At 50.3% G+C, this 12578-nt stretch overlaps 1 protein-coding gene across 13 annotated transcripts in view; it reads left to right on the plus strand.

Annotated features, from left to right (window-relative positions):
* OTOF (otoferlin) overlaps positions 1-12578 on the plus strand; it is a 115821-nt gene that overhangs the window by 42491 nt on the left and 60752 nt on the right. For 9 of the 13 annotated variants that reach the window (XM_056342235.1, XM_056342238.1, XM_056342237.1 and 6 more), the window contains exons 5-6: positions 4961-5172; positions 8539-8625. In XM_056342235.1, the coding sequence (XP_056198210.1) occupies positions 4961-5172; positions 8539-8625 (299 nt within the window). The remainder of the gene's footprint in view (positions 1-4960; positions 5173-8538; positions 8626-12578) is intronic. The other 4 variants (XM_056342245.1, XM_056342246.1, XM_056342248.1 and 1 more) reach the window with 1 other exon arrangement.

Raw genomic sequence — 12578 nt, forward strand, 5'->3', positions numbered from 1 at the left:
AACCCTTGGTGCTAACAGCAAGCAATTAGCAATGAAAAGATGAGTGGTTTCATTAGGAGGAGACAGGAGGTGACTTCTCCTGTGGGGACAGAAGGAATGAAACCAATAAAAGTACAAGGAATACAGTCCTAAGTAGGGAGAAAAAAATCGAGGGGGTGCAGACCTGGCATGCAACAATAATACCAGGGTTGGAAATAACAGCTCCTGCTGTTCCTTGGTTTATCAGACTGAGAGTTTGCCTGATGAAAGTCCGTGGGACCCTCCAAAGGAGGACAATCCCATATTTTTAAGGCCCTTCAGTGTCACAGGGAGGAGAGAGGAAAATTAATGGATGAAAATTAAATACATGCAACTTCTTGAAGTCAAAAATGATGACATTTGTAGAATGAACTAACCTAGGACTGAGGAGGTACCTGCACTGCCTGGTGCCTTGCAGCCCGGCCAGGAGCTTGGTGCAGCTGCGCAGCAGGTCAAAGCAGACAGCCTGGTACCCTTCGCCTCTGTGTAAGCTGTGTGCTTCTGAAGGAGGCACCGGGAGGAGAAACCAGCTTCCCCAGCCTGTGCCTGAGGTACTGGATAACCTGCACTCACCACCTCCCCTCTGAAGACCTCATGTCTCCATCTAACCCTGTGTCACGGCAGCTCTGCTGGAGCTGTTTTAGTTGGTATCTGCAGGGTGCTCTGGAAAACACAAATACTGACTGTTGTCTGTTGCTGCAAAATTGGGGCATCCTGGGCAGGGCGGATTTTACAGGAGCAGTGTCATAGTTTAACCCTGGCTGGTATTTAAATACCACACACACAGCTGCTCACTCGCTCCTCCCTCACCCAGAGGGGTGGGGAGGAGTGTGGGAAAGGGATGGAAATCTCAAGGGTGGAGATAAGAACAATTTAATAACTGAAACAGAACAAAAATGAAAGAGCAGTAATAACAATGATGACAATAACAGTTATAATAAAAGGGTGGTGGGAGAGAATAAAATCCAATGGGAAAAGGAGAAATCATAAACAAGTGATGCACAGTGCAACCGCTCACCACCCGCTGACCGATGCCCAGCCACGATCCTGGGTCCCAGCCAACCCCCCAGGGATCTATACCAGGCATGACGTCCCATGGTATGGAATACCTCGTGGCTACTTCAGGCCAGCTGCCCTGCCCGTGTCCCCTCCCAATCCCTTCTGCCCCTCCAGCCTTTTCGCTAACAAGGCCTGAGGAACTGAAAAGTCCTTGACTTGATAAAAACATCACCCAGCAGCAACTAAAACCATCAGCGTGTTATCAACAGTGTTCTCACATCAGAGCCAAAACCCAGCACTGTACTATCTCCTAAGAAGATAATTCACTCCATCCCAGCTGAAACCAGGACAGCAGAGGTCCCCCTTAGGCAAGACAATAAATCCCCCCATGTTCTGCACACCACAAGCCACATGGATGCACATGCTCAAATTCTGGATTTTTAGAGCCTGCTGTGAGCAGAAACGCCACATCCCTCTGTTTAGCCTGCATTTCTGGAGCATCCTCTGTTCAAACCAGAGCTGGGAGGTGAGGGTGTGTGTTTGCATTTTGAGCTTTTGGCAGGATTTCGGATCCCTTCGGATTCATTGCAACTTCAGGGGCACAGAGACAACTCGGCTTGATCAATTCCCTCTCCAAACCACCTGGTCCCAGCCTTTGCTCCAGCGAAATGATAGCTTTAGACTGAGGAAGCCTTGAGAAGAGAGAATCCAGAGGGCAACACCTGAGGCATTTTGCATGGTGAAATATTAGTGGCAATATAAATCTGGAATAGCCCCTGATGCGCAGCAGAGCCAGCCCTCCTGGAGAGGTGACCCACTTTTTCCCAGGCTTGGAATATACTGATCTTTTTAGTAGGCATAGGGGTGGATTGTGGGCAGTGAGGGCTGTTGCAGGAGGAGAGAGGGACCAAAAAATGATCAGACATATTGAGGAGGCAGAGATGGGCAGGTATGGAAAGCCATTGCCCACCAGCTGAGACTGGATAACTAGCTGACTGCACTTCCTTGTCCTTTGAGATGCAAAGAGAAAGGTTTTGCTTGGAAGCAACCTGTTCCTTGCATTGAGCAAACTCGAAGACAAGGGTTGCAAAAAATCCCCTCCAGAATTAGGACGGAAAGCACTCTCTATATGTCCCCTCTCAACAAACCTTGCCTCTCTCAGCTCCTTAAAAGCTGTGATTTTAAAGGTATGTTTCCTCTACAATGGCACCTGAGCAAGTTCTGGCATTGCATTATCATAGAATCAGAGAACCACCGAACCGGTTGGGTTGGAAGGGACCTAAAGACCATCTCGTACCCACCCCTCTGCTCCCAGCCCCGTCCAGCCTGGCCTTGAGCACTGCCAGGGATGGGGCATCCGCAGCTGCTCTGGGCAGCCTTACCTCCAGAAGGGCTGCTGGCAAGCACGGGACAGATGCTCAAGGTGATGTAATGCAGCTCCATTTCTGCAAAGTACCAAGCTGGCAGCAGGGATCCTTGCTGCAGACTGAGGTCCTACCCCTGCACAACCATCCCACCTCCAAACCCACCCTGGGGTGGCCAAATTGCGGGCATGTCCAGGTGAAGCAGGGCCAGCTCCCAACATCAGCTCCCATCTCTGGGAAAAGGGAGAGGTGCATCTTCACTGCCATCATTTCTTGGAAGGCAGTTTCCAGGCATAACTTCATCTTTCTGTAATCAAATGCAAAAGAAGTGTTGAAAATGGTTTTCTTTATTCTGGGCTGACTGCAAAGCGATGCTGGCAGCTCCCAGCAAGCCCTATTAACATTATTGACTTGCTTTAGTAAAGAGATTAAAAGAGCCAGAAATTGTAAAGCCAGGAGGGATATTATGATGGTGTCATCTTGACCTCCTGCAATAGAGGCTCTGGGATGTCTCAGAACTTGTTATTATCTCAAGTGATGTAAAAAAAAACCCTAATAAAAATGATTTTAAAATGTCCAGTGACAGAGCAATCCGCCAGCCCTTCAGTCAATCATTCTGCTTGTTAATTTTCTTTACTGTTAAATTGAGAGTTTTGTTTCCAGTGTGAATTTCTCTTGGTCTCAGCTTACGCCTACTGATTTCTCTTCAAACAAGAGAGGATTTTATTCAGCCCAAACCAAAATCTTTCAGTTTATTACACTCATAATTTTTATTACTTTTCAAGGATTTTTAAACTTTTAAATATAATTTAAAAATGAGATTTCATCAAATGTTTCACAACAGTGTTGTGGTGGTTTGAATATGTGAAAAATACTGTTCCAACATGTGTCTTCATCTATCCTCTGCATTTGCTTTTTTAAACAATCTGAAACAGCTTGGTGAGGTCAGCAGTGTGGCAAGTCATTTTGATTGACTCAAATTTATATTTTGCCATATGAAGAATAATGTCAGTGAAAAGCTTCCATAATGTTTCCAGCTGGGTTTGAGTCACCCTTTAGCTCTCATTTGCTAAATTCTTCCAGGCCATATCTTACCTTGCATTTTCCAGCCTATCATCATCCCTTTGACAAGCTGCGGGTGGAGCAAGTTGGGACATTGTGCCTCCTCTTAAACCTATAGATGAAAAAAGGAAGAATTCACCATATATTTTCCTGCTTTTGGTTTGTTAGCCTTTTTGGTGTGTCCTTGTGTCTCAAATCAATTGCCTTTGCATTGAAAACTGTGGAGAACGGTTTTTGCTTTTGCTTTAATCTTTGCAGCAGCTCTTTGCCTTCCAAAATAGAGATGCTTTTAAGAGAGATATTTTTCTGGCTGCTTGTTTCAAAACTGTGGTTTTAGAAGGACTTTGGACATCAGGGCGAGGGTAGAACCAGCAGCTCTTTGCAGCAAGATGAACTCACATATTTGATTGTGTTTTAAATCCAGAGAAAGATTTTTTTGGGGAAACTGTTGAGAGGTCCAACCCTGAATTTGCTGCAGCAGCCTGGTGCAACCTTGTGTGTGTAAGTGGGGAAAGACTGTGCAGAAGAGGGAGAATACCTTACTTATACGTGGTTCATCCAGAAGAGGCTTGAGATCAAGCTTGGACAGACCCACCGCCAGTCCCTTCCCACCCAGGCTGGTCATGGCCACTCCAAGAGACCCCTTTCCCAAGCCAGGACAGCACACGGGGCAGTGGGGCTGGGAAGGGACCCCTGGGACCACCCAGCCCACCCCTGCTCAGGCAGCCGCACAGGGCCACAGCTAGGTGGGCTCTGGACGTCCCCAGAGAAGGAGACTGCGCAGCCTCTCTGGGCAGCCTGTCCCCGTGCTCCGGCACCCTCAAGGGAAAGAAGTTTTTCCTGCTCTCCCCACGGAGCTCCCTGTGCTGCAGTTTGTGCCCGTTGCCCCTTGTCCTGACGCTGGGCACCGCTGACAAGAGCCCGGCCCTGGCCCCCTGACACTGGCCCTTAAGGTATTTGTGTGCATCACTAAGATGGACTGATCCAAACCTCCCCAGGATGCCCAAGGCTAGACAAACCCTGCCCAGGGTTGGGATGGGGCCACACAGGAGCAAGGCATCATGCCTCCATGGGGTTTGGCAGGCCAGCACTTAACAGCAGGTCAGAAACTCTTAACAAGGTGAAGCGCCACAGAGAAAAACCTACCAATGTGGCATGGCTTCATCTGCTCATGGTGTGCTCAGCTGCTTCAGTTTGTCTGCTGTTCAGGGCTTTTTATGTCTCTCATATCTGATGTAGCTGGTCTGAGATGCACCAGCAACTCCAAGTGAATCAGGTCCATGAGCAGAAGGGAGGCTGCAGCACCATGCCTGAGCTGGGTTGGACCACCTCTTGAAGCTGAAGACCTGCTCTCCAGCTGTCCCATGCACTAGGAAAGAAGAGACTTTGGGGTCAGTAAGGCTCAGAGATCAAGCCAGCTAATGCAACAGCTTTTTCTGTCTTTCAGATTTTTCAGGACCTTCCTTCCTCTCTGTGCTGCTCTTGGGGGCTGAATGTGTCTTCCTTGTGTGTTGCAGACCAGCATCTCCATAGAGATCAGGTACCAGGCTCTGGATGGGACAGTTGGTGCATGGAATGACAAGGAGTTCCTGGAGACCCCCAGTGTCCACTCAGAAGGGGATGGCAGGTACCCCTTAGAGACAGACAGCCTCCTCTCCGGCCACCGGCAGGGCTTGGACATCTCTCCGGGTAAATCCAACCAGCAATCTGCAGAGAGGACCTTCAGGAGGTAATGTGATGCTCAGCGCTTGGAGATGCTTGATGGCAGCGGGACCAAGGAGGGCTTGGCTTGTTGTGAGAGGGTGGCATTGCCCCAGTGCTCCTCTAAGGTTCATCACATCTACTGGCTATCAAAAGACCCATTATCACCGCCCAAGGTGAGGATAGGCTGTAAGTGTCCACCCACCAGTGCCATCAGGACCCTGGTGCTCCACCACACCTGCCCAGCACAAAGCTGAACCTTCCAGCAAGCGCTGAGCTTTGTAGCATGCAGCAGACGATGGAGAGCAAATGTAATCGAGTACAGATTTGGAGAGGATTAAGGGTCTGGGTGTTAGTCAGGCCTCATATTGGATGGGATTAGAGCCATGTGTGGAGTATAGAGCCACATGTGGAGTCTTGCATCTCGATGGAGCTTGAGGTGCCCCCAGGACTGAGCTGCCTTTGGGGCAGGAGCTGGAGGCGTGCCAAGGGCAGCTGCAGCCAGGGGCAGGGGGAGGAGGACATCAGCCTCAAAACCACACCAGTGTGGGTGCTTCTGGGATGGAAGGTGACAGCAACAGTGCCTCTGACCCATGTCCATGTGCTGGGGGGGCACCATGAGTGCGCGCACATCCCATGGCAAGGGAGTTGGCACGGCAGAGACTGGAGGAGAAAGCAAGGATGCTGTGGCCTAAGTGGAGGGAACAAGCCCTGGCACCTCCCCTGTAGCATTAACCCTCAGACAAGCACATAGCTTCTCAAAGACATTGTCAAAACTCCTTTCATGATGGTCTGTTGGGACCCCAGGACCTCACTGGGCTAAAGTAAAATCCCATACCAATGGCAGTGCCTGTGCTGGGTTATGAGGGATGCTTCACCCTGTGATGGCAGGTGGGAACACCTCCAGGTCTTCTAAAGGATTCTGTTACTGGCTTTCTATTCATTTAAGGGTCCTTAGCATCACCTCTGTCTCTTTCTAAGCTCATGGGCCCTGACACTGGATGAAGGCAAGCCTGGGGACTGTATCCTTCCATTTCTTGAACAAAGCTGCTGTAACCAGTTGCAAACCCAGCCTGGTGACTAGGATGGGTGGAGAGGGCTCAAGGCTGGGAACACTGCAGTTGGCTGTCCATTGGCATGTAGTGCAAGCTGGGACCAGTTCTGCCATGAGCTGTGGCTTACGGATGCTCAGGGCTCAGACCCTGCTGGGAGGAACAGCCATTTTACCAGGTCATATGCAGCCATGAGGTTCAAGGCCCGGTTGGACAGTGGGGCTCCAGTGCTGTTGGCCAAGATTCAGCCCACTCCATCACAGGGGCTTTGAACACTCTGCTCAAATCTTCACCCAGCTCATCAGGCAACAGGGGAGTTTTGCAAGTGTGAAACCACTTGTGTATAAATACAGTGGGTTCACAGGCTGCTAAGCCAGATTTTCAGGCAGCTTTACATAGTTTATGTAGTTGTGTTGTCCGCGGGTAGTGACTTTGTCTGTCCATCTCCAGTCCAGTAGCTCTTGAACCCATTGGCTTCTTTCAGTTAGAAGAGTGGAGACCTCCAAGTCCTGAGCTTGCTAAAAGTCTCATGGAAAGAGATAAATGTGGAGGGCAGAGACTTTTTAAGTGGGACAGGCAGAGAGTACAGGCAGCCCAGGCAGAGCTGGGTCCTCAGATCACCCACTGCTCTCCTGGCACCAACACAGTCCTTGTCTGAAGGCTACAGTCCAACTGCTTGCATGCTGCTGGTGGATCAAAGGCAGACAGCCCTCGTGTGTCCAAATCCATGTGGAAGCCCAGCCTGGAGGTGTGAATCCAAACATATCCCTAGGAATCGGTTCCTTTTTAAACAGCATTTATATCTCAGGTGCTGCTGCAGCCATACATCACCCCCCTGCTGGGTTTATGCAATTCTGTGCTTCCACAGCACTTGATTTCTGTCTGGGTTTAGCACTTAATTCTGGCCATAGAAGGGGAAAATTTCTTTTTCCCCATGGTTGGAGATTGAGGGAAGATCTCTCCGGTCGCTCGCATCACTCCTAGGCAGTTAATTAACTGTGTGAATTGGGCTGAAACCTGTGAATTTTCAAGCAAATGGAAAGTGCAGATTTCGTTTCACAGTTCAGCGGACCGTGATGTTGCTGAACGGGGAAGATGCAGAAGGGTTTAAAAGGCGGATGGCAGGGCCGCGTACCAGGTGCAGCCCAGCTTGCAGGGTGGGTCTCAGTCTGTCTGTCAGCCCCCTGTGTTGGGAAATCAGCACCCTGCCTGCTCCACTGGGACTTAGGAGATGCAAGCAGCATGATGTGAATGTGACTTTATTCTCATTGTAGATGGAATTGATGCTGCGTGGCTGATGCATCGCCCACAGCAGATACCGGCAGGCGGTTGGATGAATTAAGGCTCTGTATCAGGCCTCCAGGGACTGTAAAGTAAATCTAAGATGACCAGCTGAGCTGGAGGTTGAGGCCAGCCACATTTAGCCTGACAGATCCCACCCTGGGGGCAGTTTTTAAGAGGAGGCGCATGGTTTGCTGAGCACCCTTGCCTGGGTACATAGAGCTGCATCGTAGCTGAAGGCTTGCTGGGTACATAGAGCTGTGCTGGATGTGTGCAGGCAGTGCTGAGCAGAAGGACTTTCTGAGGTTGGTTTGTCTGTGGTTGGGGAAAAATTGGGGAACTGAAGTAAATGCAAGTTTATAAATGGGCAGCAGGGACACGTGGAGGTTAAATATCACTGTGGCATCTGCAAGTTGTACTGTGGCATCTGCAAATCACACTGCAAATGATCCTTGTGCTGTGTTTCCCATCCAGGTCAGTGCCTCTTAGCATGTGGGAGAGTGGTTCTTGGTGGTCACAATTTGGTGAAAGTCCCTTGCTATTTGTCTTCAGTTTCTCCTTCAGATCCAGGACGCTTTAGAAAAAAATCTCTTTGTACATAGGGCTTATCCTGAGCGAGGCTAAGTGCCGCAGATGCCCCATCAGCCCCCACACAGCCAAGAGAACTGTTGTAGCCCCTTCCCGTTGCTCCACAGGAGCAGGCTGTGCAATCATGCATCATAAGCAAGCAAAGACCCAACAGTTTTAAAGGAGGTGTGGGAGAGGCATCCCTTTGCAGACATGCAGGCAGAGAGTGCTAGTCCCACTGTCCCAAGCAAGTTTGAATGTGGACAATTACACAAAAACTGGTTTCACCTGCTGCTTTTGTCCCAAGGAGCTTCCCCATGTCCTCTGGTTTGGAGTTTTGCTCCACAGCAGGTCATTTTGAGTGCAGGAGGGCTGTCAGGTTTGGTTGTGTCTTGTTGCCTACTCCAAGGGCCATGGTCATTAATGTCACCACCATTACCGTTATGAATACCAAGGAGGGAAAGGGCTGATGTTTACTGTCACCACCCTCACAGCATGGAAGAGGATGAGATGTATTACCACAGTGAAGATGAACTTCTGGGAGAGGGGGACACCCTTAGCCAGGGATCCCTCAACACAAGGTAGGGGAGCCAGTCAGCACCCGCTCGTGCTGCTGACAGTGAGGTGTGCAGTGCTGTGTTGCTCCTGCCTTGGCCCTGTGGATGTCCTGCAAGTATCACCCCTGGATTCCCATTTCTTGGCTGCAGAAGAGCTGGTGGGGAGAAGCAATGGAGCAGCTGGAAAAGCATCCTTGGAAAAGATGATCAAGGTGGGGTTCTGGGATCCAGGATGGAGCCTCCTTGCGGGAGGCTGCAGCTGGGGTACTGCCTTGCCTTTGGGTCTCCCTTCCTTCTCCAGGTCCCACCATGCATCAGGCAGAGCCATGCCCAGAACCAGAGATCAGCCATGTCCAGTGCATGGGGAAGAGCTCCTTGTGATGTGCATGAAGATCTGATTTCTGTTTGCAGTGGCTTTTCTTGCAGTGTGGTGCTGTGAGTTGTTCCCCACCGTGTGCCAGAAAGAGTTTGGGGAGGAGCTGCAAAAAAATAGAAATTCAGGTAAAACCCAGGGACCAACACAATGCCTCTGAGAGCAGCTCAGCCAAAGGAAGGAGCATTTTTGGTGGGTTCCTCAACTCATGTAGGTCCAGTGATGGCAGAAAACACATGAAGGTGGTTCTTCATGCACGTGGCTCTTCTGGGGAGCTCATTTCTCATAGCAGCTCTCCATGCAGCCTGTTGCTGAGTGCCTCAAGCTTCAGTAGCATGAAGATATTGACTGTGTCATTGGAATTCATGGCCACATCTGTACGGGTAAACACCTCTGTCAAGTCTCGTTGATTAGATTGTGTCAGTTCAAGTACCTGAAGAACCCGTAACCTTATTAAATTATTGGGACAGTCTCTGAGAAGGTTTTGACTACCTAGCACTCACCCAAATGATACTCAAGCAGAATCAGGAGGTACAACAGCTATGGGCCAGTCCCAAAGGGCAGGTTAAGGCTTGCCTGCCCAAACCCTTTCTTTGGATGGGAAGCATTGGCATGGGTGCGATGCATGCCAGGCAGTTGGGCTTCAAAGGCAGGGATTGTGCCCTTGAACTTTTAATGTTGTAGTGTAGAGGTACGTGGCAGTAGCACGTGCCCAGGGAGCAAGGCACTCCAAAGGCATGTCTGTCCCTGTGTATGCCCCCGGCTGTAGATGCATCTGGCATGTCTGGGAACCTGGAGATGGAGAGACAGCCATAATGTTTTGACAAGGGTGCTGGATGCCTGGTGTCCTGGTGTCACCTGGGATGGAGTTAACTATCTTAGGAGCTAGTGCAGTGCTGTGTTTTGGCTCTGATATGAGACTTTTCAGTTCCTCAGGCCTTGTAAGTGAAAAAGCTGGGGGGGCACAAGGGATTGGGAGGGGACATGGCCAGGACAGCTGGCCCGAACTAGCCAAAGAGGTATTCCATACCATGGGACAGCATGCCTGGTATATGTACCTGGGGGGCTGGCCAGGGCGGGCGGATCATTGCCTGGGGACTGGCTGGGCATCGGTCAGCAAGTGGTGAGCAGCTGCATTGTGCACCCCATGTTCCTTTCTCCCCTTCCCTCTGGTTGTTATTCTTCCCTTTCCCCTTTTCATTATAACTGTTATTGTCATCATTGTTATTACTGCTCTTTCATTTTTATTGTTTCAGTTATTAAATTGTTCCTATCTCCACCCTTGAGCTTTACATTCCTTTCCAGCTCTCCTCCCCATCCCCCTGGGTGAGGGGCAGTGAGTGAGTGGCTGCTGGTACTTAACTACCAGTTGCGGTTAAACCACGACACTTGGGAGTCCCCCAAAAGCTCAAATGCCACTTGGGAGCTTCCCGAGGGTATCGCTTGGTGTGGGGACTGACATGGGCAGCCCTGCTGTGCCACAGCAACCTTTGGACGTGGCTACACCAGGGAAGCCAAGTTCAAAGCCAAGTCCAGCTCCTGCCTTGCCTTTGAGGGCTAGGTCAGGTTTGGGATGAGCTGCTCATCATTTCAGCACAGGACAGCTGAAAGTCAGGTTTCTGCAAGGCAGCAGTGGGATGTATTGTAGGGATAAGAGGAGAGAAATTCCAGGTCTGATGGAGAGAGCTCAGATCCCTTCCCTAGAGATGCTTAAGTACAAGCTGGATGCACATCTGAGGAGTGACTTGGGCCGAGCTGATCCTCCTCGGGGAAGAAGTTGGACTTGAAATCTCTAATTCTGTGCATCTTTGCAGTCTGTTTCCATCGTCTGTGCCCCCCTGAGGGGGGCTTGGAATCAGAATGAAGGCAGTGGAAAGGTCTCCCTGGATTTCTACAGGCTTTCTGTCAGTGTCATCTCCAATGCAAAGCTGTTTACCTCCTCCCCTGGCTCATTAGGGACATTATTTTGTTATTCAGCTGATTCCCTTTCCTGAGGGTGTGCAGAAGGCAGGAGAAACAAACAGACCTTGAAATGGGAAAAGCAGCAGCAACAACAAGGAATATATGAATATAGCTGGGCTTGCCAAGCACTTCTCAGCCATTTGCTTGCAGCCTAATAGAGGTGCCAGCAATGCTGGTGAGACACACATTGGAAACCTGTGCTGGCAGTGGGGGTTATATCAGAGTTATTTGGAGCCAGGCTCAGTCCCTGTGCTGTCAGGAGTAGACAGACACCTTGGAGGGAAATACCATATTTGCTTTTGTAACTCCCCTGTTTCCAAAACAACGTCTTCAATTCATCAAAAATGTTTGCACAGGGTGAATAGTCTTGTTTTCTCGACAAACTCTCAGGTGAGGGAATGAGACGGGGAGGCACAAGTTTGTGCGGGGGTAAATAAATTATCCAAATAGAAGCACGGGTGAGGGTTGTGCTCTGAGACAGTAAAAGGCAGAAACAACTGTAGGTATAGTCAGAATTCATTGTTTCTGTTAAAGGGTTGCCCAGATCCTTTGACCGTGCTGGGCAAGGGGTTGAGGAATGGCCCCTGAGCATCGCTGTGGCTGGAGTCTGTAGTGCAGGGAGGTCAGGCGATGTCCTTTTGCTGCCAGCATCCCCCATCGCTCCTATCACCCCTGCTCTGCCAACACCTCCTTTTGCCTGGCCAAGCCAATGGCCAGGTCAGGGCATGGATCCATCTGACAATGAAATGTCAAGCAGTAAATAAATAACCACTCTGGGCTGCTATTTATTTTTTTCAAAACTGGATCACTTCCCCCGTCCAGTTCACAGTGGATCCACACGCTGACCACCAAAGGAGCTAGCTCCAAACCTTGCACCACCTTTGCTGTTTACCCATAGCCTGAAACTTGCTAAACTTCTGCCTGGACTTGGCATTTTGGCCCAGGAGCTCAGATCTGTGTGCTGGCAGATGTGGAGGTCTGGCCAGGTTACTAGCCAGGGTCACCTCCCTCCAGTGGCTTAGAGGTGGGGAGGTCCTTATGTCCAGGGGCTGCACAGGCTGCCCAAGGAGGTACCCAGCACTCTAGGGAAGGCTGGTGGGGCTGTTTGGGATGTCACAGCACTGAGCTGTTAGGCAGCAATGAGCAAGGGATGCCAGATTTGCCTTCTCTCTGCCAGTCAGTGCTTTATCTCCCTTAGCAAAGCAAGACCTGAAAGCCCTGCCCCAGTGCGTGCAGTGCAGGGGCCAGCCCGCCCTCAGCGGTAGGGCAAATCCTTAAGGGATGGCCATTTGCTCCCCATCAAGTCCCAGCAGGTTTCCTGGCAAAGAATTGCAGGTGCAAAACTCTTTTTGCTATTTCTCTTCCACAACAAGGAAAAATACCCAAGGGCCTGGAGCAGCTCCCTGGCTCCCCGCCAATGATCCAGGCAGAGACAAATAGCACACCAAGAAATAAGTCTGCAGTCGATAGACCTGCAGGAAGGCTGTTGGAGGCTGCTGCCTGACTGGAAATAATCTTCTTAAAATGTAGCCATGCTTCCTCATGGCTTGACCTTTGCCTGCTGATGGATCTCTTGGGAGCCTGGGCTCATCCTCTGGTTGCACACACAGTGCTTTCATACAGTGACAGAATCATTATCAGC

Source organism: Falco biarmicus, chromosome 6, assembly GCF_023638135.1.
Source record: "Falco biarmicus isolate bFalBia1 chromosome 6, bFalBia1.pri, whole genome shotgun sequence".
Lineage (NCBI taxonomy): Eukaryota > Metazoa > Chordata > Aves > Falconiformes > Falconidae > Falco > Falco biarmicus.